Here is a 26,819-nt window from a genome sequence, read left to right on the forward strand (position 1 = left end):
GAGGGGCTGCCAGGCCCAGGAAGCTCCTGTATTGGAGGCGCCAGGGGCCCCAGGCCTCGCCTCCTCCCGCCCACTGCCGGCCCCGCCCCCTGTTCCCGCCCACCCGCTTCCCCAGCCAGACCTGCAGGCGCAGCCGCCGCCGTGTCTACACTCGCAAAAACGCCCGCTTTGACCTAGAGCCCTCCGCATACCCTGCCCCTGGCTGGGGCAGCCAAGGCGCGGAGGACAGCTCCGAGGCCAGATGTTTACTGCGCAGATGCCCGACTTTACACCGGGGTCCGGGCTGTGCCGGGCGCTGGGGGAAGCGGCCACCTTCCAGGTGGGACCCCGGGAAGAGTGGGACCCCGCAGGCTGGCGGCGGTGGGGCCTTTGTGCTCCACGGGGTGAGCGCACAAAGGCCTGGTGGAAGGCAGGGATCCTGGGCGGCCGGGCAGAGGCCAAGTGGGCACCGACTAGAGCCAGCCCTGCCCAGGTGAGCGCTGGGGTGGGATTGGAAGAGGGTGTCTAGGAGGGTTCCTGCTGGTACTTCTACCCACTCCTAGCCCCCTTTCCCAGGACGCCGCCTCTCTCCCCACCCTCCTCCCTGCCCACCTCCTCCAGGCAGGCTTACACCCCAGCTGATGCTTTTGGGCAACGTATCCTATCCCTGAGAGTTTAGAAGTCATCTGTTCACACCCCCTTTCACTCTGGAACCCTGAAACCAGTTACCTAACCTCTCTGTGCCTTATTTTTCTCATTTATAAAATGGGGGGAGTTCCAACAGGAACTCATTCCTAAGGGAAGCTGTGGGGATTAAAGGAGAATGCGGTTCTGCTGCAACCGCATGGGCATAGCCAGTGTTCCCTGTCTGTTGCCTTTTTAAATTGGGGAATGGGTATAATATAGCATTTATATCATGGGGCTGTTGAGAGGATTAAACAAGCGTGGAAAGCTTTCAGAAAAGTAAGCGGGTGGTCAGTATGGGTGGGACATGGTCTCACAGCCAGGTCTGTCTGACTCCAGGCCCAGTGCTTCCTCATGGGAGTCAGGTACATGATGCCAGGGGTTAAACCGGCCTAGACGTGGCACAGTCCTCACTGCTGTCAGCCTGGCGGGGGCGGAACTGTCTTAACAATCCCCATCATTGCTGACTAAGTCATGACTGTGGCCCTACCCTCCACCCTGAATCCTCTTCTTCCAGCCTCAAAGGCATTTCTTTAAAGAGATGAACTGGCTCAGCAGGGCAGGACTTGGCAAGGCCTCAGCCCACTTGGGGGGAATAACCAGCGATGCCCAAAGAGGGAAGGTGTCTTACTGCAGAAACAGCATCCACATAAACTGATGTTTCAGTGGAGCCCCCTGAAGCAGAGGGTGGCCTCTGCTTACCCTCCTTGGACTCCATGTCTGCCTTTTGGGACTTCCTGATTCCTTCAAGCCAGAACTACTTCTCCCTTGTTTGTGTGTGTGTGTGTGTGTGTGTGTGTGTGTGTGTGTGCGCGGGGGGTGGGGGGAGGCTCCTGAGCATTGCAGGATGTTCAGTAGCATCCCATCCCCCACTTTTGACAGCCAGATATGCCTCTGGACATTGCCAGATGTTCCAGGGGTGATGGTGGGGGCTGGCAAACATCACCACTGCAATGTGATTTCACCTGGATCAAGAAGGGGTTCCGGGGGTGTTTGGGCCTCATCTCTCTCCTCCCCTGAGGCTCATGAACCTCACACAGGGGCTTCTGGGCTTGCTCAGCTTTGCATTCCCAGCCTTTATCATGTTTCACGGCCATAGTATGAGTACAGTTCACAATTGTTGGATGGCTGGAGGTTGGATGGAGGGGAGGGTGCTTCCAGGGAGAGGAGACCCTAGTAGGTGTGGTCTACACACTGTTATCCAAGTTAACATAAAAGGTGATGGGCCCTTGGTAATAGGTCATTGGTTTATGACTGAAGCCAGCTATGTCACTGGCTTTGGGTAAGATGGTAGTGCAGCCTCTCAGCCCCAACCCCTGGCAGTCATTCTTCCACTCCCAAGAGCTTGTGCACACTCAATAGTAATTCCTTAAGGCAGTGACTTTTGATGAGACCATTTCATTCCCTCTTCCCTCCACTAACAGAGAGCGAAATCATGGAGCCTTCCAAGACCTTCATGAGAAACCTGCCAATCACACCAGGCTACAGCGGTAAGTGTGGATGTGCCCTGCAGCTGTGCCTGGCAGGGGAACCCGGGTCCTGGTCTCTGTCCCTGCCTTGACCCACTGTCTGTGTCTGTGCAGCCAACTGGACCAGTCTAGGCGCTCTAGCTTTTGAGACATGCATTGAGAGCATTCCATCACTGAAGATGGCTGATGGCCAGGTTCTGAGAGGCAGAACTTAGACCACATGTCCCAGAACATGGCCTGGTATGCAGACGAAGCACTTAATGCCTGTTGAATGCATTTTGGACCAGGATAGACACAATGTGATGAGGATAGACACAATGTGATGAGGATAGACACAATGTGATGAGGATAGGCACAATGTGATGAGGATAGACACAATGTGATGAGGATAGGCACACGAATAAGTAGAGGCCCTGTCCTCCCCAGGTTGGTTTTCTCAAGTCCTCCACAAAGGTTATCCTTGTGCTCCCATCCTTTCCTGCATCCCCTAAAGGGAGGCTGGCCAACTGCTCAGGTCTACCTGGGACCGCCTTTGTCCTGGGACTGCCTGGGACTTTGCTTAACACTGAAAATCTTGCATTTGGGAAACTCCTCAGTCCTTGGCAAACCAGGACAATTGGTTGCCCTACCTAGAGGCTATTCCTCCTCAGGCTTCTGGGCTACTGAGAAGTTACTAAGTCATATCCTTGTGGGTGACAAACCCAGTGGTCCCCACAGACCCTCGGCTCTCCCATACATCCGGTCTCAGCAGGAGTAGTACTTGGGGAATATTCCAAGGTTGCCCAGCCTCACCCTGGTCCTAATGGCTGGTCGAGAATAGGCTTTGGGTTCTGACAAGCTGCGGTTCGAATCTCTGTTTGGTCACCGTCGATGAGACTGTAAGTAACTTGCCTCTCTGTGGTAAGTACAACATTCTATAAAATGGATGTATTAGTTTTCTAGGACCACTGCAACCAATTACCACAAACTATGTGGTTTAAAGCAATGGAAATGAATTCCCTCACAGTTCTGAGGCCAGACGTCTGAAATCGAGGTGCCTGCAGGGCCACGCTCTTTCTGAAGGCGCTAGGGAAGGATCCCACCTTTGCTTCTTCCAGCTTCTGGTGGCCCTAGTGTTCTTGGCTTGTGGCAGCATCTCTCCAGTCACTCTCTTCATCCTCACATGGCATTTCCCCCTGTGTCTCTGTGTCTCAAGTCTCCCTCTTCTTTCCTCTATAAGGATGTCAGTCATCGGATTTAGGACCCACCCCAAATCCAGGATGATCGCATTTTTAGGCCCTTAACTTAATTACATCTGAGAAGTCCCTATTTGTAGATAAAAGCACATTCACAGGTACCAGGGGTTAGGACTTGGATATATCTATTTGGAGGATACAGTTCAACCCACTACATGGGATACCTTAAGATTGTTGTGAGGATGAAAGGAGCCAGCATACATAACCTATTTTAAATGTCTTGGTCCTTAGCGAGACTCGATAAAGTTAGCTCGGATGCTTATGTGTGTGCATATATGCACTAATATAAAACCTAGGCAGACCAAAGTAGGCCCTGATGGCAGGGAAACCACTGTGGCAAGGCCCCTTAGGGTCTTCATCATATTAGGATATCTTTTAATTGTCCAAGGGTTGGGGAGTCTGGGCGATGCGTGGAAGGCTTCCAGCACTGTCAAGATTAGTTTAGTGATTAGATTCTTCCAGAGGGGGTTATTGTAGGGCTCAGGGGGTGAGGATTGCTACTTTCCACTCTGAAGCCAGGTTTTGTTTTCCTGGAGACCATGGCACAAATGTTGGGCTTCCATAAGGAGAGAGATTTATTTATTTATTTTGCAGTTTAAAACCAAGTTCTTAACCAGTTTTCCTCATTTGTTCTTCAAAAAAATGATTTTATTGTGACAATATTATAGGACTTAGGATTCAGCCTCCAGTTTAAGTAAATAGTTGTGTTTTACCCATACTAATTGTAATGATTATATGTTACTTGGTGGGAAATGGTGAAAAATTGTGCTAGGGGTGGGTCTTGCGGATAATGAATTTACCTTTTCATGTAATAGGGCTCTGCTTTTAATAAGCCTGCAATTTCCTGATGGTCCGGCAAGAAAGATCCCAAATTGCATTTGGGAAGTGTCGAGGAAAATAAGCTTTCTCTCTAAAAAGATGAATAATTTCAATGACTCCTTAGACTATCATTTTGGCCCATTAAATGCTTTCCCCATTTTCCGTCAGGCTGACATCAGGGGCTTTGCTATTCAAAGAGTATTACTGTCATTGCCTTTGTTGAAATGGGCCTTCCCTCCCCAGCTCCAAGGTCATGTTTTGTGGCCTTGGGAGGGCCCAGCCGCAGTGGAAACAACAGCACTGCTTGTATTAATGGCCTTTGGAAAAACGTAGTGTTGTTGGCTGAGGAAGAAATGCCAAAGGGTGGGCTGAAATGCTGGGGAGTTTAGGCGGGCTCTGAATTCCTTGCTGGCCAGTCTTGCTGAAGACTGTGATTCCATTTGGCTCTTGCAGGCTTCGTGCCGTTCCTCAGCTGCCAAGGAACGTCCAGGGAGGATGACATGAACCACTGTGTGAAAACCTTCCGGGAGAAAACACAGCGCTATAAAGACCAGCTGCGGGAATTTTGCTGCGCAGTGGCCACTGCCCCGAAACTGAAGCCTGTCAACTCCGAGGAGACGGTCCTGCGGGCCCTGCACCAGTACAATCGGCAGTACCACCCCCTGATCCTGGGTAGCAGTGCCCTGAAACCATTTCCCCTCACCCCTGGTCACCCGTGCAGATTCTCATAGGCCAGCTGAGCTGCCCCAGAGCCCCCAAAATCCCGCACAGTTCTAAATCCCAGGGGTCAGCGCCAAATGCAAAGGCTCCATTTCTTAAAATGAGAAATACATTTCTTTTTCTTTTTTTGAGACAGAGTCTCACTCTGTTGCCCAGGCTGGAGTGCAGTGGTGCGATCTTGGCTCACTGCAACCTCTGCCTCCCGAGTTCAAGCGATTCTCCTGCCTCAGCCTCAGCCAAGTAGCTGGGACTACAGTGCATGCCACCATGCCTGGCTAATTTTTGTATTTTTGGTAGAGACGGAGTTTCACCATGTTGCCGAGGGTGGTCTCGAATTCCTGACCTCAGGTGATCTGCCCGCCTCGGCCTCCCAAAGTGCTGGGATTACAGGCATGAGCCACAGAGGCTGGCCAGAAAGAAACATTTCTAGGGGAGAGGGCACAGTCCTGGTTAAGGAAGAGGGTGCTGGTCTGAGAACTAGGAGACCCTAGGCAAATCACAAGTTTTCAGGCCTCAGCTTCTGGATCAGTGGAAAACATTTTTTAGTTGCTTTCTCTGTGCCATGGTGTCTTTTTACAGAATGCAAATATGTAAAGAAACCTCTCCAGGAGCCCCCGATCCCTGGCTGGGCAGGCTACCTGCCGAGAGCCAAGGTCACTGAATTTGGCTGTGGCACGAGATACACTGTCATGGCCAAAAACTGCTACAAGGACTTCCTGGAGATCACGGAGAGGGCCAAGAAAGCACATCTGAAACCATATGAAGAGTGAGTCTGGCTTGGGTCCATACCCCAGGCACAAGATCAAAGGGAGAAGTGCAAACCCAGGATGGGGGTTTACCAGATGTCTCCATCCCAGCACTAGGACTGTTTGTGTGTGATTTGTCTTAGAGAAGGTGCCTCATTTGTAGTTTCAGGGCTTCCCCAGTAGGCAGCTGCCCTCTGCTCCCGACCTGTGCTCAGCATTCCCCAGCAGCTCTACCTGTGGTCTTTGCTGGTTTGCAGGGAGGGGATGGGAGTAAAAACCAGCAGGGCTACCATCCTGGCAGTGGCTTAAGGCCCAAGGGTGCTGAGTGGGCTCAGCTTTCTCTTCTGTGAAATGAGGAGGATGATCTTTACCTTTAGAATAAATTGTAGGGAAATAACATACCATGTTCATATATTTACTCATATTTATATATTGTATACTATTTATTATTATCCTATTCTTAATAAAAGGTCCATAACTTTGGGACTTCTGTTCTTGTTTTAGAATATACGGAGTTAGCTCCACAAAAACTTCTGCTCCTTCTCCAAAAGTTTTGCAGCATGAAGAGCTGCTGCCAAAATATCCCGATTTTTCTATTCCAGGTGAGGAGGACTGTCCTCTTTCCTTCCTACTACCGTTTTAAAAAGGGGATGAAATGTTTGCAGTGGCCTTTCTGCTTAGCTGGGCCAGCTGCCTGCAACTCACACGGATGGTTTCTCTCCTAGATGGAAACTGCCCTGCCCTTGGAAGGCCCCTGAGAGAGGACCCCAAAACTCCATTGACATGTGGCTGTGCTCGGAGGCCAGGTATACCATGCAGTGGGAAGATTTATCTAGAGCCACTGTCCTCCGCAAAGTATGCAGAAGGCTAGAAGCGCAGAGTCTCCCAAGGCGGTGAACTTTAAGTGGGGCTTCCAAAACCTGTCGTTCTCATGTTGGAATCATGCCCAGTGAGCAATAAAGAAATTTAATAACAAGAATTTTTTTTAACTGCCACCTGCATCCTGAGTGGTTGACAGTTGCATGTCATTAATGATAAAGACCCTTTTTTGTCATGTGGGAACAAAGAGGCTGCTTCTCCGCATGCTGAAGTTTCTTGTGCAGGTTTTCTCCAGGTTATGTTGACCATGAGCTAGGGTTCCTAACCCGCGAGGTAACACTGCAGCCAGGCCAGGATTTTCACTGAATACCTAGCCCAACCCTCTAACCAAACAGCCGCTGGGTCCTGGCATGTTCCTGACAGCGGCGTAGATACCACACCCACCCCAGCCCTGGTTTTCCAGAATCCCAGTCCCCAGGAGGGTCCAGTTGGCAGATACCAGCTATATTGGTGTGATAGGGCTGCCTCCACAAAGTCCCACAAACTGGATGGCTTAAGACAACAGAAATTTATTGTTTCACAGTTCTGGAGGCTGGAAGTCCAAAACTGGGGTGTCAGCAGGGCCCTGCTCCCTCTGAAACCCGTGGGGAATCCTTCCTCAACTATTCTTAGCTTGCCGTGTTTTGCAGCCACGTTGGCATTTCTTGCTACTAACTCCAGGCCCCCTGGGTGCCTCTCTGCCTTCACACGGCCATCTTCTTTTTTTTTCTTTTTTTTTTTTTTTTTGAGACAGAGTCTAGCTCTGTCACCCAGGCTGGAGTGCAGTGGCGTGATCTTGGGGCTCACTGCAAGCTCTGCCTCCCGGGTTCACGCCATTCTCCTGCCTCAGCGTCCCAAGTAGCTGGGACTACAGGCACCCGCCACCACACCCAGCTGATTTTTTGTATTTTTAGTAGAGACGGGGTTTCACCATGTTGGCCAGGATGGTCTCGATCTCCTGACCTCGTGATCTGCCTGCCTTGGCCTCCCAAAGTGCTGGGATTACAGGCGTGAGCCACCATGCCCAGCCACATGGCCATCTTCTTACAAGGACACCAGTCGCACTGCATCAGGAGCATGCCCTACTCCACTGTGACCTCATTGTAACTCATTATACCTGCAATCACTCTAGTTCCAAATAAGTCACATAAAGTACGGGGACTAGGACTTTCACATGTTTGTTTTTTTTTTTGAGGGACATAGTTCAAGCCGTAACACTGGATAACATCATCTTGCCACCAGCAGGCACCCTGACCTCCCTCAGCAACCATCCGCATGCAGAAGAAATAAAAAACAGCTCCTGGGACGATGAGACCGTTGTCATCCACTCAGAAATGTGCAGAGCCACATGGGGCAGCAAGCTGGGCCTGGGAGGTTTTTTCCAAGGCAAGAATTTTCACCTGGACATCCTGGGCTCCCATGATTCCATGGTTAGAAGTCAGAAGGTCAGAGAACTTTGATGAGAAAAATAGTTACATCACTGTTTTCACTAACTTCCAGGCAAAATTTAGTATTTCCTTCCTTGATGAATGTAAGCAACAAACCACTGCAGGACCTGTCACCTTAGCCTGAGAGCAATCACAGATGTTTTTGAATCACGTGGCTCTGGCTGCAAACAGCTGGAATGATGTTAAATCTCATCTCTTTATAATCTTGGTGGTTATTACAGTGACTATATCTACTCTCTCACATATTGTTATTCAATATAAGAATAAAGAAATGGCTGTTTTATAAATTTGTTCTTTTTAATATTTTGATAATATTTCAATATTGCTTCCGTTGTAATCTTATGTATTTTGCTTTAAACATTTGGAAATATTGTTTTGACAAGAGGCCCACAGGTTTCACTAGACAGCCGTGGGTCCCCACCACAAGAATGGTTGAGAACCTTTGTCCAGAAAAACAACCACGAATGTGTGTAAAGGGAGATTGTCACACAAAACCAGATAACGACACCTTCCCCACAGGGTTCAGGATTATGATACATTTCATTATTTTTAAATGATATGATGGAAAAATGGTGTTGTATGAAAATACCTAGGATCCCATACATGAAATAGGCAGGTCATAAAACTGTACAATAGCACCAGACCTGTGTGTGTGTCACTCGTACACACAAACTCATACACAATATTATCCTGCTTTTTGTTTTTAAAAAAGGGTGGGGGGGCACTAACCTATAATGCTAGCAGTGGTCATTTGGATGATGGTCCTATTGGTTATTTTTATTTGTTTATTTATGCTTTTTTCAATTTTCCATAGCCAATAGGTATTGTTTTTATAATCAAGGAAAAAAAGTCATTAAAAATCCCTATTTGAATTAAAAGATATTTTAATATTTTAGAGATTAAATGTTTAAAGAAAGGTGCAGTGGTTCACGCCTGTAATCCCAGCACTTTGGGAGGCTGAGGCGGGTCGATCACCTGAGGTCAGGAGTTTGAGACCAGCCTGGCCAACATGGTGAAAACGCCGTCTCTACTAAAAATACAAAAATTAGCCGGGTGTTGTGGCGCATGCCTGTAGTCCCAGCAACTCAGGAGGCTAAGGTGGGAGGAGCTCTTGAACCCGGGAGGCAGAGGTTGCAGTGAGCCAAGATCACACCACGGCACTCCAGTCTGAGCAAAAAAGTGAGACTCCATCTCAAAAAAAAGAAAAAAATGTTTAAAGAAAAAAGCCACATCTCAATAGAAGGCAGCTGGCATTCCCTTCCAAGGGCTGAGGCAAAGCTGAGTGAACTGTCGGGATTTTTTCCCAGTGTTCTGAAAACCCTGAAAGAGTTAAAACCCACAATCTTGGAAAGGAAAAGTGGAGCTAGCTCTCCCCACTGCGGGGATTGGGGGAGTGGCCCAGCCTGCTGCCTCTGTGCTGGCCTCTCAGGAATGACAGACAGGAATGGATGTCTGCCTGGGCCCCTCTCCCAAACAGTTTGCAGATAGCTCCTAGGGGCTCAAGGTTATTGGGGGTCTTTGCCCATGAAATTAACGGGGTGTGACGACTGAAATGACCCCTTGCAACTGCCCTTATCTTACTCCCATCCAGGGGATCTTGTGGTGCATCAATATTTAAGTCATTGACTAATTCATTTTGCACCAACTTTTAAAAAATGGTTTGAGCTGTAAAACTGAAACAAAACCAGTAAAAACAACAACCCAGTGATAGAGGTAACAAAATTGAATAAAGGCAATTTAAGCAATTGTTTAACAGTATCTAATTATTCGACAACTTCATGATTAAGATCACCGAGTTCAACGTGCAAATCTGTAACTCCCTTTGTTTAAGCAGTTCCGCATTGCAAGTCTTTTCCTTAATCTTTATCCTTTCTGTTTCTTCCTAGCCTATAATTTCTGGAGTGTCGTCTGTTGGCGGGGGAGGTAGAGAGGTGATTTTACTGCTCAGCAAATTATCATCATTAGCACAAGCTGCATCTGTAATGAGCTCATTTTTGCCACTAAAAACAATTTCCATTACCTGATAAGAAAATTCCTTGGGCCAGCTTGGGCCTTTTGTTGGGATAGTTTGACCTCCATGGCAATCAAGTGCTCCTTTGGGGTCATCTCTTCCTTTTTCTGTGCAAGAATTGACAGGTCTTTTTTTTTTTTTTTTTTTTTTTTGAGATGGTGTCTCGCTCTGTCACCCAGGCTGGAGTGCAGTGGCGTGATCTTGGCTCACTGCAAGCTCTGCCTCCTGGGTTCACGCCATTCTCCTGTCTCAGCCTCCCGAGTAGCTGGGACTACAGGCACCTGCCACCACACCTGGCTAATATTTTTAGTAGAGACAGAGTTTCACTGTATTAGCCAGGATGGTCTCGATCTCCTGACCTCGTGATCTGCCCGCCTTGGCCTCCCAAAGTGCTGGGATTACAGGCATGAGCCACCGCACCTGGCCAAGAATTGACAGTTCACTTCACAACAAGTGTGGAGAGGGGATGCCATGGTTCTCTGTCCCCACTCCCCATCCTGCAGAGTGGTGGCCAGCTGGCTATAAGTGGGACATTAATCATGGCTTTAACACAACTTTGCTCAAGCACAGCTGTGAAATGTGTGGACAGGAGTCAGACTCCCTGAGTTCATATCCCAATTCAGCTTTTTTTTTTTTCTGGCTTTGTGACTCTGAACACCTTCCTTAGCATCAAATTCCTCTTTAGCATCACCTCTTTAGCATCAAATTCCTAGTTTGTAAAATGAAGATAACAAAACAGTCTACCCAGTAGTGTGGGCATAACAAGTAAGAGATTAGGGGGGTGGTCAGTCTGGCCCACACATGCTCAGTAAATATTGTTATATAAATTACATTTACCATTCGGGTAAAAGGACCTGGAAAAATTGCTGTAGCTGACATGCACTGAGAGTATTAGGAGTGACATCTCAGAGAGTGAGTTATTGACAGAACAGCGTTCAGAATCCAGAGCTCCTGGCTCCTAAATTGCCCTCCGCACCTCCGCACCTGGGATTCTTCCCTGTGAGGCAAGCAGCACAGGTGTGATTAGCTAACAAGGAAAACAGCAACAGCAGCAGCCAGTGAGTAGAGTGCTTGCTTCTGCTCAAGCTCTGTATCTGGAATAGCTTATTGAATCAGGATAAATCAATTTCATTTCATAGGTGGGGACACTGAGGCACAAAGGGATTAAGCAATTTGCTCAGAGCCACACAGACAATAAGTGGCAGAGCCAGGAATCGAACTCAGGCAGTCTGAGGCCAGGTCTCACACTTAACTTTCATGCCTGGACTGCTACGTCCTGTGGATCTCTTCAGTAACCATTGTCACGGTAACATGAACTACTATTAAATGGCTCACGGTTTCAACATTGAATCAACTTAGAAAAGAGAAGAAAGGATAAGCAAACAACACGAAAGTATAATAAATGTGCCAGAGTCAGTATACTGGGGTTAAGGATGCCGAGAGCTGGGCTTTGGGGGGTCCTCATACCGGTCTGTGCTTCGTAACTGCTGAGTAATCTGGAGCAAGAAACTTAACTGCTCCAAGCTTCAGTCTTCACAGTTATAAAATGACGATAATACCTTCCTCATGAGGCCATTTTGGAAGATTTAATGAAATAACTCACACAAAGGGCTTATGGCATTTTGCAGGCATAAAACTTGCAAGCCTTCCATTTCCTGTTGACCACAGTGAAAAGCACTAGAAGACAGCAATAGCGACAAAGGTGAAGGCTGAAAGGTTCACTAGGGATGAAGACCCTTGCTCTCCCTGCCCTGCTCTTACGCCTTGCTCATCCGACCCCTGTCTCACCCCAAGAATTTCAAGAGCCAGGGTCTTGAGTCCTTTCCCAGATGGCCTCTGGTTCCTTAAGCATATTACCTCTCCCCAAACAATCCAAAGTTTCCCTTGGTTCCAGGTCTAGAGTGAGCAACCCATGGGTGTGAGCTATCATTAGGCAAGGTTGCCCAGGCAGGCAGACCCCATCCGTCTGCCCTCTCCTTGGCAGCCTCTTATTTTCAGCTGATGGGGCATGTGAAGGTGGGGGAGAAGAGTGTGGGGGTACACCAGCTTCCATCCATATTTAGATTCAAACCAGATTTGTCTGGATTCTCCAAAGACTAAGAGGGAGCCTGCCCTCACTTCTCTTGACCAGTCTGTGGCACCACGAGGAAGGGGCACCAGGCACTCCATGGTCTAGGGGAGCTGGGCACCCAGCCCAATGTTCTTTACACCTCATTTCTGATGGGTGCTATCCTGAAGGACACACAGGCGCCGCTCTCCCCGGTCTTTCTGGCTGCGGGAGCCTCTACCCTCCACAGTCCTAGACCCTAACTCTAGGGTCTCGGGTCTGTCCGCTGTAACCCCTTGCCCAGTACCAGTTTGTCTGAAACCACTTCCACGTGCTTAAACTCAACCCAATTGCTCTGACCATAAAATATTTCTCAACCTTTTTGCCTAAGGGCACTTCTGACAATTCATGCATATTTATCACATCTGCAGCTTTGTGAAGATTGGGGTTGTTTGGTTTTCCTTGGTTGTTCTTTTTTCTCCCCATTTTATCTACTTATGAACACTTTGAGGAACTTTTAACCAATGTGTCCAAGAAACTTTTCTATTAGATTCATTGTCATGAATGCAGCATTTTTTCTGGGTGCCACCTCAGCCTCCTGTCCTGAAGGTGCCAACACTTTTAATAGGACGTAAATCACTAAGACTCTCTCTTCTAAGCCAGAATTTGAAGATTTTTTCTATAAAGGGCCAGATAGTAAATATTTTAGGCTTCATGGGCCATATGGTCTCTGTCACAACTACTCAATTCTATCACTTTTGCAGGAAAGTAGCTACACACACACACACACACACACACACACACGTCATATAGATACATATGGCATACTTATATAGATAAATGAATAGGTGGCTGTGTTACAACAAAAATTTAGGGGCACTGAAGTTTTAGTTTCATATAGTTTTTTTGTATCCCAAAATATTTCTTATCTCTTGAATTTTTAAAGAACATTTTAAAACCGCCCTTAGCTGGAGAGTCATACAAAAACAGGTGGCCATGGGCTTTAATTCATGGACCCCTGCTTTAAATGAAAAATTAACCCAAGAGGAGGACACTAGCCAGTATCTAGTTGTATGTGATTGATTGATTGAGTGATTGATTGATTGATTGATTTAGAGACAGAGTTTCCATCTTGTTGCCCAGGCTGGAGTGCAATGGCGCAACCTCGTCTCATTGCAACTTCCACCTCCCAGGTTCAAGTGATTCTCCTGCCTCAGCGTCCCGAGTAGCTGGGATTACAGGCAGCTGCCACCATGCCCAGCTAATTTTTTTATTTTTAGCAGAGATGGGGTTTCACCATGTTAGTCAGGCTGGTCTCGAACTCCCGACCTCAGGTGATCCACCTGCCTTGGCCTCCCAAAGTGCTGGGATTATAGGCATGAGCCACCGCACTTGGCTATGTGATTTATTTTGTAAGCAACATGGGTGAAGCAGGCACTCCTTGAGAGACACCCCCTCAGAGAAGCTCAGAAACAGAGATCTCTGTATCCAGAACACAGAGAAGTTTGCCCAGACCAACTGGCAAGAGGGAGGGGGACAAAGAATGATGTGTAGCTTGTATTCACCGGGAGAAAGCCTGCAGTTGCTTGAGAGAAAAGGCAGAAACAAAGGGCTTGTAGAGGCTTTTCATACCCTGCATTAAAGTTAAAATCTAATTTAGATGAAAATGGATGCATAGAAATTAAACGTGCGTGCGTGGCTTTCGTCGTTAAGTTGTGGGCCCCATAACGAGAGCTTTACCAAATTTATTCCCTTGGCTTGAAAATAAAAATGCTTTTTGAAATTTGATTTTGTTGTGTTACAAATTGTTTTAGCTTTGTGACTAGTACAAACCCCATTTCTGATCTGCCTCAAACAAAAATAGAACATTAAAGTGTTTAAGATTCAATCAAAGGCTTGCTGTGAGCGGCACAATATTAAAATAACAGAAAAATCAATTTTTATTTTGAACATGATTTGTCACAAATAGCATTCTAATAGATAACACTGATTATACGGTAGCAAATGTAATTTATATCTACCAAGTGTTCTGCCTTTGTCAGAGTCAGCATTAAGGAATTTGACACGTATGCCAGAGAACAATAAATGTCAACTGAAATATATACCAGTTAGATATCAATGGGATGCTGAAATGAATGATGCCGGCACATGCTATACTTATAAGTAATAATATGCAGTCTAAAGTAGCCTGGGTTTTCAAATAAGAACCCTTTTTATGTTGTCATTTAAAATATCTCATATTTCTGAAGGTCAGGAATAAATGGCACTATTAGCATTAAAAGCTAGTAAAAGAAAAAGTAATTTGTTGTTCATTTAACATAACATTTTATGAAATAGATTTGTAAAGTATTCATTTTTTTTCTCCCTATGGAGGCTGGGAAGACAGGAAGAAGATGCCTGATTCTCAATGAAGGGCTTTTTATTGCACCTTTGTTACTGTTAACATCTTGATTCAGTTAAGATCTCTGTGGAATTATATGGTTTGTGCCTGGGCAGGTTAATACTATGAAATAAAGATGTCTACACAACTGTAGTCTTAGCTAGCTCCCGCAGGATGCTGCCTGGGTCCTGGCTTTGGTCCTTATCAGTAGTGCCATTTGGTATAGGGATGACAGTATGACACTAGGGACAGGTGGCAAGACTGTCAGAAACTGAGAATGGAGGGTTTTGATGTGACAGACATAGGTCCTCAAGAGAAAGAGGAGGGAGGCACTCGCTATGTGTCTTGGGAGCAGTGGCAGCTAAATCAGGATGTGAATCCAAATACAGATGTAGGGCCATCTTGGGAAGGCTCAGCCATAGAAACCCACTAAATCACCTTTCACCAGCCACAGGTCCTGAATCCCAAAATACTGTAGACCTCATCCATCTAGGCTCGTGGGCAACCCTCTCAGCTCATCCTTTCTTTATGGATTCTGAATTCTCAGCTTCCCTAGAATCAATCAGTCAAAATCTTTCTCTTTTTCTCTCTCTCCTCTTAAATGTGTATAAAAAATAAAAATAACACAAAATAACATTGCCAAACACCACATAACCACCTGTAATTAGCAAAGGTGAATGCTTTATCATATTTTCCTCAAGCTCTTTTGTAAGAAGTAAACAAATACGGGACTTGGGACAACATGGCTATCTAGGTGCAGCCAGGAAGAGATCAGAATATCAGGTAGACCAGCATATTCTGAACAGGTCTTCAGAGAGAATGCACTGCGAGTGGATAAACAGACAATGCAGACACTGGGGCTGGAGGGGGAGGAAGCTGGGAACCCTGCATGGGGTTGATGAGCACCAGGACTCATTCCTGGCTCTGAAGGGCTCCTAAGGAAGGGACGAGAGAAGGAAATGCAGAGCAGCCTACTCCCACCACGGACCTCCAGGACCCTAGTGGCAGAAAACATCATGACACCCACAGACAATCAAGTTGTCAGGGGGGACTGCCCAGAGAGTGGGAGGAGACAGAGCTTGAACCTGCAGGGAGACCAGGTAGTTTTGTGCAGGGTCAGCTGCAATGGAACACGGCAATAGGCACCCATCCCCAAAGGCTCTCTATATTCCTTTGGTGGCTTTGACCTTTGTTAGCTGCCAGACCTGGAGAGAGCAAGGCTGTCTTTTCCAACAAACTGGGGTGAGTCTGATCTGTGCTGGCTCACAGGGCAGCCTCAGCCCCCCACTGGAGCACTTTTGCCAGTGGCCACCACCACAATGCTTTCACTGGCAGCCCCTGTGCTACCCCACCAGAGTCCTTTTACCCACAGCCCCTCTGCTGCCCTCCTGGACCACTTTAGCCCACAGCATCCAACAGAGTGCTGTTGCCAGCAGTCTGGGAGCACCTTGGTTGCCTTAGAGCAGCTGGTGCTTCACCTCAAGGGGCCAGAGGAAAAAGCTATGGGCCCAGTCCCAGCCCCCCAGGGTTAAAACATGCAGCCTAGGAGTGTCAAGCTGATTCTTGGCCCTCTGAAATCATCCAGAAACAAACAGTCAACTATACCCAACCTGTACCACAGTCAAACCCTTGAGGGCAATAAAGAACATATAAACAAAAAGCCTCGTCCAAAAGACAGCAATTTCAAAGGATAAAGGAACATTAGCCCTCACAGAAAGAAACAGTGCAAGAACTCTGGCAACTCTAAAAAACCAGAGTATCTTCTTACCTCCAGATGATCACACTAGCTCCCCAGCAATGGTTCTTAACCAGATTGAAATGGCTGAAATGTCAGACATAGAATTCAGAATCTGGATGGCAAGGAAGCTCAATGAGACACAAGAGAAGGTTGAAACCCAATCCAAGGAAAACAATAAAATGATCCAAGAGTTGAAAGATGACATCACCATTTTAAGAAAGAACCAAAATGAACTTCTGGAAATAGAAAATTTACTACAGGAATTTACTACAGGAATTGGAATAATACAATTGGAAGCATTAACAACAATTGGAATAGACCAACCTGAAGAAAGAATCTAAGAACTTGAAGACCACTCCTTCAAAGCAACACAGGCAGACAAAAACGAGGAAAAAAGAATTTTAAAAAATGAACGAAATCTCCAAGAAATATGGGATTGTGTAAAGAGAGCAAACCTATGACTCATTGGCATTTCTGAAAGAGAGCAAGCAACTTAAAAAATATATTTAGGATATAGTTCATGAAAAATTTCCTAATCTTTTACATGCAAATTCAAGAAATTCAGAGAATCCCTGTGAGATACTATATAAGATGACCATCCCCAAAACAGATTGTAATCAGATTCTCCAAGGTCAATATGAAAGAAGGAGTCTTAAAGGCAGCTAGAGAGAAGGGGCAAGTCATTTATAAAGGGAATCCCATCAGGCTAACAGTGGAGCTTTTAGTAGAAACCTTACACTCCAGAAGAGATTGAGGGCCAACTTTTCAGCATTCTTAAAGAAAAGAAATTCCAACCAAGAATTTCATATCCTTCCAAATTATGCTTCATAAGAAAAGGAGAAATAAAATCCTTTTCAGAGAAACAAATTAGAAGGGAATTCATTACCACTACCTGCCTTATAAGAGGTTCTAAAGGGAGTGCTAAACATGGAAATGAAAGAACAATACCTGCCACCACAAAAACACATTTCAGTACAAAGTCCATTGACACTACAAAGCAACTATACAATCAAGTCTACCTAACAACCTGCTAATGACACAATGACAGGATCAAATCCTCACATAGCAATATTGGTTTTAAATGTAAATGGGTTAGATACCCCACTTAAAAGGCATAGAGTTGGTGGCTCACACCTGTAATCCCAGCACTTAGGGAAGCTGAGGTGGGCGGATCACAAGGTCAGGAGATCGAGACCATCCTGGCTAACACAGTGAAACCCCATCTGTACTAAAAATACAAAAAATTAGCCGGGAGTGGTGGCACGTGCCTGTAATCCCAGCTACTCGGGAGGCTGAGGCAGGAGAATCCCTTGAACCCAAGACGTAGAGGTTGCAGTGAGCTGAGATCGCGCCACTGCACTCCAGCCTGGGTGACAGAGTGAGAGTCAGTCTCAAAAAGCAAACAAACAAAAAGAAATAGAATGTCAAATTGGATAAAGAAGCAAGACCCAACCAACTGTCTTCAAGAAACCCATCTTACAAGTAATGACACCAATGACACCCACAGGCTCAAAGGAAAGGGATAGAGAAGGATCTGTCAGGCAAATGGAAAACAAAAAAGAGCAGGGGAGTTGCTATTCTTATATCAGATAAAATAGGTTTTCAACCAACAATGATCAAAAAGGACAAAGAAGGTCATTACATAGTGATAAATGGCTCAATTCAATAAGAAGACTTAACTATCCTAAATATATATGCACCCAACATTGAAGCACCCAGATTCACTTTTTAAAAAGTTCTTAGAGGTCTACAAAGAGATTTAGAGAACGACACAAGTGGGAGACATCAACATCCCACTGACAACATTAGACAGATCATCAAGACAGAAATCTAATAAAGATATTCTGGACTTAAACCCAACATTTGACCAAATAGACCTAATAGACATCTATAGAATACCCTACCTGAAAACAGGATATACATTCTTCTTATCAGCACATGGCACATATTCTAAGATTGAGCACATGCTCAGCCATAAAGCAAGTCTCAACAAATTTAAAAAAATCATAACAACCACACTCTTCAGACCACAGTGCAATAAAAATATAAATCAATACCAAGAAGATCTCTTAGAACCATACAATTACATGGAAGTTAAACTGCGCCTGAATGATTTCTGGGTAAAAAATTAAACTAAGGCAGAAAAAAAATCATTTGAAACTAATGAAAACAGAGGCATAGCACACCAGAATTTTTGGGACATAGCTAAAGCAGTGTTAAGAAGAAAGTTTATAGCACTAAATGACTATATCAAGAAGTTAGAACTCAAATTAACAAACTAATGCCATACATAGAAGAACTAAAAAACAAAAGCAAACCAACTCCAAAGCTCCCAGAAGAAAAGAAATAACCAAAATCAGAGCTGAACTAAACAAAACTGAGATGCAAAGATCTATACAACAGATCAACAAAACCAAAAGTTTGTTCTTTGAAAGAATAAACAAGATCAATACACTGCTAACTAGATTAATAAAGAAGGGGAAGGATCCAAATAAATACAATCGGAAGTGACAAAAGTAACATTACAAATGGCCTTACAGAAATAAAAAAAAATTCTCAGAGACTATTATGAACATCTCTATGCATACAAAGTAGAAAACGTAGAAGAATGGATAAATTTCTGGACACACACAGCCTCCCAAGATTGAAACAGGAAGAGATTGAAATCTTGAATAGACCAATAACAAGTTCTGCAATTGAATCATTAATAAAAAACCTACCAACCAATAAAAGCCCAGGACCATATGAATTCACAGACAAATTCTACCAGATGTACAAAGAAGAGCTAATATCAATCCTTCTGAAATTATTCCAAAAAATAAAGGAGGAGAGACCTCCCTAACTCATTCTATAAAGCCAGCATCATTATGATACAAAAATCTGGCAGATCACAGTGAAAAAAGAAAACATCAGGCCAATATCCCTGATGAACATACACACAAAAATCTTCAACAAAATACTACCAAACTAAATCCAGCAGCACATCAAAAAGTTAATTCACCATGACTGAGTAGGCTTTATTCCTGTCATGCAAGGTTAGCTCAACACATGTAAACCAATAAATGTGATTCATCCACATAAGCAGAATTAAAAACAAAAACCACCTGATCATCTCAATAGACAGAGAAAAAGTCTTTTGATACAATTCAACATCCCTTCATGTTAAAAACTGTCAACAAATTAGGCATCAAACGAACATACCTCAAAATAATAAGAGCCACCTATGACAAACCCACAGCCAACATCATACTGAATGGGTAAAAAGCTGGAAGCATTTCTTCTGAGAACTGGAAAAAGCCAAGGATGCCCTCTCTCACCAATCCTATCCAATTATTACTGGAAGTTCTAGTCAGAGCCATCAGGCAAGAGAAAGAAGTAAAGGGCATACAAACAAGAAGAGAAGTCAATCTCTTTTCACAGACAATATGATTCTATACCTAGAAAATCCCATAAACCCTGCCAAAAGGCTCCTACAACTGATAAACAACTTCAGTGAAGTTTCAGGATACAAAATCAATGTATGAAAATCAGGAGCATTTATATACACCAATAACACTCATGTTGACAGCCAAATCAAGACCACAATCTCATTTACAATAGCCAGAAAAAGAATAAAGTTATTAGGAATACAGCTAACTAACAAGGTGAAAGAGAGCTACAACAAGAATTACAAAACATTGCTGAAAGAAATAAGAGATGACATAAACAGAAAAACATTCCATGCTCATGGATAGGATGAACTGATATTGTTAAAATGGTTATACTGTCCAAAGCAATTTACAATTCAATGCTATTCCTATCAAACTATCAGTGTCATTTTTCAAAGAATTAGAAAAAATGATTCTAAAATTTATATGGAACTGAAAAAGGGCCTAAAGAGCCAAAGCAATCTTAGGCAAAAAGAAAAAAGCTGGAGGCATTACACTACCCGATTTCAAACCATACTACAAGGCTACAGTAACCCAAACAGCATGGTACCGGTACAAAAACACACATATAGACCAATGAAACAAGATGGAGAACCCAGAAATAAAGCCACACACGTACAACCACCTGATCTTCAACAATTGACAACAAGAAGTAGGGAAAGAACTCCCTACTCAATAAATGGTGCCGGGATAACTGGCTAGCCATAGGCAGAAGATTGAAACTGGACACCCTTTTTTCAGCATATACAAAAATTAGCTCAAGGTGGATTAAATACTTAAATGCAAGATTTAAAACTTAAAAAAAAAAAACTCTAGAAGAAATCCTAGGAAATCCATTCTGGGCATTGGCCTTGGCAAATAATTTATGACTAAGTCCCTGAAAGCATTTTCGACAAAAACAAAAACTGACAAGTGGGTAACTTAAAAAGCTTCTGTACAGTAAAAGAAACTGTCATGAGAGTAAACAGACAACCTATGGAATGGAGGAAATATTCACAAACTATGTATCTGACAAAGGTCTAATATTCAGAATCTATAAGTAACTTAAACAATTCAACAAACAAAAACCAAATAACCCCATTTAAAAAAATGGGCAAAGGACATGAACAGACACTTCTCAAAAGAAGATATATATGTGGCCAACAAATATATGAGAAAATGCTCACCATCACTGATCATTAGAGAAATGCAAATAAAAACCACAGTCAAATGCCATCTCACACCAGTCAGAATGGCTATCATTAAGTCAAAAAACAACAGATATTGGTGAGGTTGTGGAGAAAAGGGAACACTTATACACTGCTGGTAGGAATGTAAGTTAGTTCAGCCACTGTGGAAAGCAGTGTGTAGCTTCCTCTAAGAACTTAAAACAGAATTACCATTTGACCCAGCAATCCCACTATTTGGTATATATCCCCCCCAAAATAAATCATTTTACCAAAAAGACACATGCACTCATATATGTTCATTGCAGCACTATTCACAATAGCAAAGACATGGAATCAACCTAGATGCCCATCAATGGTGGACTGGATAAAGAAAATGTGGTACCTATACACCATGGAATACTATGCAGCCATAAAGAGGAATGAAATCATGTCCTTTGAGGCAACATGAATGCAATGCACCTGGGGGCCATTATCCTAAAATAACGAATACAGAAACAGAAAACCAAATACTGTATGTTCTCACTTACAAGCAGGAGCTAAATACTGAATACACATGGACACAAAAATGGGAACAATAGACTTTGGGGACTACTTAAGGGAGAAGGGTGGGGAGGGTTGAAAAACTATCTATCAGGTACTATGCTAACTCCCAGGATGACGAAGGATTCTAAATGGCCTTGTAGGTCATGTTTTGATATCTTGTAGCACATATGTGGTAACAGTATTTTGTAAATAGAAATGTACGTAAGTCATAATTTCTGTATCTAAATGATATCTTCCTGACACTTGCTTTTGTCCTCAACAGGACATTTTGGGGATCTACCCATGTTGATACATATGGATTTTAGTTCATTCTTTTTCATTGATGAAGGTATATTTTGGATAATCTGACAAGTGTGAATGTTATTTTGTTGGTTTCATTTGTATTCCCCTGATTACTAGTGAGGTTAAATCTGAAGCTTTTTAAATTCAGTTTTCCTGTGTGTGAATTCCATGTTTGTGACCTCTGTCCATTTTTCTATTGGGTTGTCCTTTTATGTATTCTGAATACGAATCTTTAGTTGCATTCACTTAAAATTGCTTCTCTGAGGCTACGACCTGCCTTAGCTCTTTGTCATTGGTATCTGTTACTTTTAAAGAATAACTCATGCCAACCAGCCCTTCCTTTTTCTTCTTCTTCTTCTTCTTCTTTTTTTGAGACCGAGTCTCGCTCTGCTGCCCAAGCTGGAGCGCAGTGGCTTGACCTCGGCTCACTGCAACCTCCGCCTTCCAGGTTCAAGTGATTCTCCTGCCTCAGCCTCCCAAGTAACTGGGATTATAGGTGTGCACCATCATGCTCTGCTAATTTTTTTTTTTTGTATTCTTAGTAGAGATGGGGTTTCACCATCTTGCCCAGGTCTCGAACTCCTGACCTCAGGTGATCCAGCTGCCTCAGCCTCCCAACCTTCTTCATTTAATGACTCTTTATTATGTGCCAAGCACTGTCCTAAGTGCTTTGCATTTCTTATCTTATGTAATTCTACTAGCCACCCTGTGTGGCATGGCTACTATTATTCTCCAGTAAGTGTTGAGATCAGAGAAGTTAAGCAGCCAGCCCAGGGAGTCCAGGTAGAAGGAAATGAAGCTGCAATGAATGCAAGGCCAGCTCAGCTTTACTGCAGAGCTGAGCAACTAGGCCCTATATCACACTATGGGGATTTATATGAGTAAAGATAGAAAGTGTCATTACCACCTCTTAGATGGGATCATACTTGGTGGTTCTGAACTGTGGCTGTAAATCATCCAGGGAGCTTTAAGAATACTGGTGACCCACCCCAAAATTGTGGTTGGTCTAGGATATATGCTGGAAATGGGATTGTCTTTTGTTTTTGTTTTCTTTCTAAGAGATGGGGCCTCACTCTGTTGCCCAGGCTGGTCTCAAATTCCTGGCTTCAGGTGATCCTCTCGCATCAGCCTCCTGAGTAGCTGGGATTACAGGTTTCTTTTAAAGCTCCACAGTAATTCTAATACACGGCCAGAGCTGATAACTTCTATAGTTTGTAGTTTTATTGAGATCTAAAACATCTAGTAGGTCTCAGACAAGGACCTATTTCATTGCACCAGGCTAAGATTTTAAATGCTGTACAGGGGCTGGGCGCAGTGGCTCACACCAGTAATCCCAGGAGTTTGGGAGGCCGAGGTGGGTGGATCACTTGAGGCCAGGGGTTCAAGACCAGCCTGGCCAACATGGTGAAATTCGTCTCTACTAAAAATAAAAAAAATTAGCCGGGCATGGTGTTGGGTGCCTACTCGGGAAGCTGAGAGGCAGGAGAATCGCATGAACCCAGAAGGCAGAGGTTGCACGCAGTGAGCCGAGATCGCACCACTGCACTCCAGCCTGGGTGACAGAGCGAGACTTCATCTCCAAAAAAATAAAAAATACAAACAAATAAATGCTGTATAGGGTTTTAAGAAAAAGAATTTAGAAAATACAAAGAAAATAAAAGCAAAAAGGAAGAAGGAAATAAAAAAATCCCAAGATACTGAACTCAAAGACTTCAGTTCTGTTTGTATTAGCGGCCTCCCCTTAAAGGAAAGAGAGAGCTCCTTTACCCCTATTCTCCAAATCTCAGTGGAAGAAAGAATTACCTGCAATTCTCCTGAAGCAACAGCCACTGCTGTCATGATGCCATTTTCTCAATCTGCTAGATGAAGCCATTTCAGGATTCTAAGAATTGAACAGTGAATAATCCCACCCTGGCGCAATGGGTGCACCCTACAGTACTACCCCCAGGCCCTGAAAGCAACACCCTCTACCTGGCACCAGCCCATTTATTCTCTGGGGTCCCCAGGCAGTTCTGCTGGGGGCAAATGGGAAGTGGTGCATGGTCAAGAGGCCAGGCTTCCATGGCTGCGCTCCACACGGGCCCCAGCAGCTTTGTTGAGGAGGTCCTTGGCCCCCCAAATCTGGGCATAGCCTCAAAAAAAGACCACACAAGCTGGTGGCCAGTATCAGGCTCAGGAAGGAGACATGAAAACCCAGGCCTGGCTGCCTCACCTGCCTCTGACCAGTGTGAGTTCAGGTGGTTGGAGCCCTCTGGGAAGCCACTGGGGTGATGGGGACCTGCAGAACCCTCTAAGTATGAGCTGGGCACAGGGCAGACAGGTACAGGCCCTGTGAGCAGCTGCCCCGGGCCCTTCTGCTGCCATTCTTTTTCCTCCCTGGGTAGAGGATAGATTGAGCAAAATATTTGCATATGATGGAATATTCCAGTTTTCTTAATATTAAAGAGCTGTTTAAAGTAAAAATTGTATTAAAAAGATGCCTAAAATTGGCAAAGAATTTGGATAATTTACAGAGGAAGAAACACAAAGAGCCCATTAAATACTGAAACCTCACTCATAATAAAATAAAGCAAATTACAATGTAAGGAAAAACACTTTCACCTATCAAATTGGCAAAAGATTTGACAATACCCATGTTGGTGAGAGTGTGAAACGCTCTCATATTAGAATGAATCACATGAAATTGCCAACATTTGGCTTTTCTGGCCTTTAAAAGTGCAGTTGCATATGGTTCAACCTACTATGTTGTTCATTGAATAAATTGATACAATCGCTATAGAAAGCAATTTGGCAATATTGCTCAAAATAAACATATTCCAAATATTTATTGGTCAGCTATATAATGTAGAATATATCATGAAAGGATATTAATTGCATGAATATTTATAATAGAAAATAGTCCAATCATACATACCATGTACATCTCTCAGTGGAATATATGAAGCTATATGAAGAATGGAGAAACTCTTCCTGTACCATTAGAGACTAATATGCAACTTGTTAGTGAAAAATGCAAGATGTGGAACAGTGTGTATAGTATTCTATCATCTGTACTTAGACAAAAAGGGTGTGGCAGGGTTGAGTGTGTAAAATAGATATATCCATAAGTATATATGGACTATTTCTTGAAAAAACCCAAGTTGTCTCTAGGAAGAAGAATTGAGAGACTTGAAGGCAAGGGGGAAAGAGATGCACCTTTCATAAGAATACTTTTCTGTATCATTTGAATTTTGTAACATGTGCATGCATTAACTTTTTAAAAGCCCTGCTCTCTCCATGCCGCAGGTGGATTTTAATCAAAATCATCAGAGTCTGGAGTTACACCTGCCACAAAATGTGGCACTATCTCGGGATTTTTTGTTTCATTCTCCTTTTTTGTTTTTCTTCTCTTTGTATTTTCTGAATTCTTATGTGGTGTCTACCTTGTGCCCCTAGGATGTTAAAAGCTGGTTGGGCAGCAAGTGAGAGCAACAATGACCCTTACAAATAGGACAGAAGTTCATTGTCTCAGGAAATAAAATCCGCTAGAATGGGCCACCTAAAGTGCCTGGAAAGAGAGAGATGGTGGCGGAGGTAAGTGAGTGAGAAGTTCCAGGCATCACCTGTGGCAAACTTGGCTCCAATCCCCCAAGTCATTTCTGAAATGTGAACCCAGAAAGTACAGAATGTCAAACTAACAGCTCACCCTCAAACCGAGTGCATTAAAGATTTTATTACCGCAATAGCCGCACCACGTTTTTAACAAGGGTAAAGAGATTGCAAAACGTTTTCTTCCACAGTGTCGCTGCTACAAAAATTATACCTGTGGAGGAAAAGATTGTCAGCATGAGGCTCTTTTGCTTGTGGAAATGTGACTTCAGGTGAGTAAACGGCATTTGGGCAACCCCCTGGATTCGGCTCCCCTTGACCGAAAAGTTCTGCTTTACCAGGCAGAGTCCAAGTAATTCTTACTAACTAAACCTGCTCACAGAGCACTCCTCTCCCCATGTGGGCTCTGAATGGGTGGAAAGTGAATCAGCCATGTCAAACTGAAGCTTTGCAAACGGCAAAACTGAGGGGTCTCCGATGGGACTGCCTCTTTGGGTCTAGCAATGAGTTCTAGGGACCAAGAGTGCCCCAGCCAGCTCAGAGGGGACTCTCTCTGTCAAATTAAGATAAGAGAGAGCCCCTCATACACTGCTCTGGGAATGTAAAATGTGGCGGCCACTTTGGAAACAGTTTGGCAATTCCTCTAAAGGTTAAACAGAGTTATCATATGGCCAAGCAGTTCCACTCCTAGGTATATACCCAAGAGGATGAAAACAAAATCTTGTACATAATGTTCATAGCAGCATTATTCATAATAGCCCCCAAGTAGAGACAACCCAAATGACCAACTGATAAATGAATAAATAAAATGTGGCATAGTCGTATAATAGAATATTATTTGGCAATAAAAAAGAATGCAGTACTGATACATGCTACGTGGATGAACCTTGAAAACGTTATGCTAAATGAAAGAAGCCAGTCATGAAGGACTATATACCGTATGACTCCATTTACATGAAATGTCCAGAATAAGAAAACCTACAGAGACACAAAGTAGATTAGTGGATGGGCTGTGCCTAGGGCTGAGAAAAAGGGATGTGCGGGTGGAGGGATGATGGCTAACGGGTCTGGGGTTTCTTTTTAGGGTGATGAAAAGATTTTAACATTGTGGTGATAGTTGCACAACTCTGTGAATATTCTAAAAGCCATTGAATTGCACACTTTAAATGGGTGAACTGTGTTTTATGGTAATTATGTTTCAATAAAATTGCTTAAAAATAAAAAAGATCTGGCCGGGCGTGGTGGCTCACACTTGTAATCCCAGCACTTTGGGAGGCCAAGGCGGGCGGATCACAAGGTCAGGAGATCGAGACCACGGTGAAACCCCGTCTCTACTAAAAATACAAAAAAATTAGCTGGGTGTGGTGGCGGGCGCCTGTAGTCCCAGCTACTCGGAGAGGCTGAGACAGGAGAATGGCGCGAACCCGGGAGGCGGAGCTTGCAGTGAGCCGAGATCACGCCACTGCACTCCAGCCTGGGCGACAGAGCGAGACTCCGTCTCAAAAATAAAAAAATAAAAAAATAAAAAAGATCCTGGAGGGTTATTAATCCTGAGAAACTGCAGATAATGGGGGGCTACTATACTCAGTTGTAAGGCACAACAAGGACTGGGACCCAGGTCTTCTGAGAGCCCATCCAGTGTTCTTTCCACTGTGCCCATCAACTCAGCCAGCTG

The 26,819-nt window shown here is 44.2% G+C and overlaps 2 protein-coding genes across 7 annotated transcripts in view; one reads left to right on the forward strand and one right to left on the reverse strand.

Annotated features, from left to right (window-relative positions):
• Positions 1-117: 117 nt before the first annotated feature.
• On the forward strand, positions 118-25,014 carry SPMIP5 (sperm microtubule inner protein 5). 6 transcript variants are annotated; one of them, XM_058435983.1, is made up of 7 exons: positions 404-472; positions 2,088-2,153; positions 4,640-4,858; positions 5,486-5,672; positions 6,157-6,254; positions 6,378-6,458; positions 24,992-25,014. In XM_058435983.1, the coding sequence occupies exons 2-7, from the start codon at positions 2,099-2,101 to the stop codon at positions 24,997-24,999; spliced, it is 648 nt and encodes a 215-aa protein (XP_058291966.1). In that variant the 5' UTR covers positions 404-472; positions 2,088-2,098; the 3' UTR covers positions 25,000-25,014. The 6 variants fall into 6 exon arrangements, with proteins under 6 accessions (XP_032025594.1, XP_058291966.1, XP_058291964.1 ...); XM_058435981.1 differs by lacking the exon at positions 24,992-25,014 and adding an exon at positions 8,011-8,245; XM_058435982.1 differs by lacking the exon at positions 24,992-25,014 and adding an exon at positions 7,706-7,741.
• A 234-nt stretch (positions 25,015-25,248) lies between these two features.
• Positions 25,249-26,819, reverse strand: part of LOC116478472 (pancreatic lipase-related protein 2) — a 24,392-nt gene continuing 22,821 nt past the window's right edge. The window contains exon 13 of the mRNA XM_032169728.2: positions 25,249-25,358. Within this exon, the coding sequence (XP_032025619.1) occupies positions 25,295-25,358 (64 nt within the window). The 3' untranslated portion in view covers positions 25,249-25,294. The remainder of the gene's footprint in view (positions 25,359-26,819) is intronic.

The sequence above is a fragment of the Hylobates moloch genome, unplaced genomic scaffold (assembly GCF_009828535.3).
Source record: "Hylobates moloch isolate HMO894 unplaced genomic scaffold, HMol_V3 SCAFFOLD_3, whole genome shotgun sequence".
In the NCBI taxonomy this organism is placed as follows: Eukaryota; Metazoa; Chordata; class Mammalia; order Primates; family Hylobatidae; genus Hylobates; species Hylobates moloch.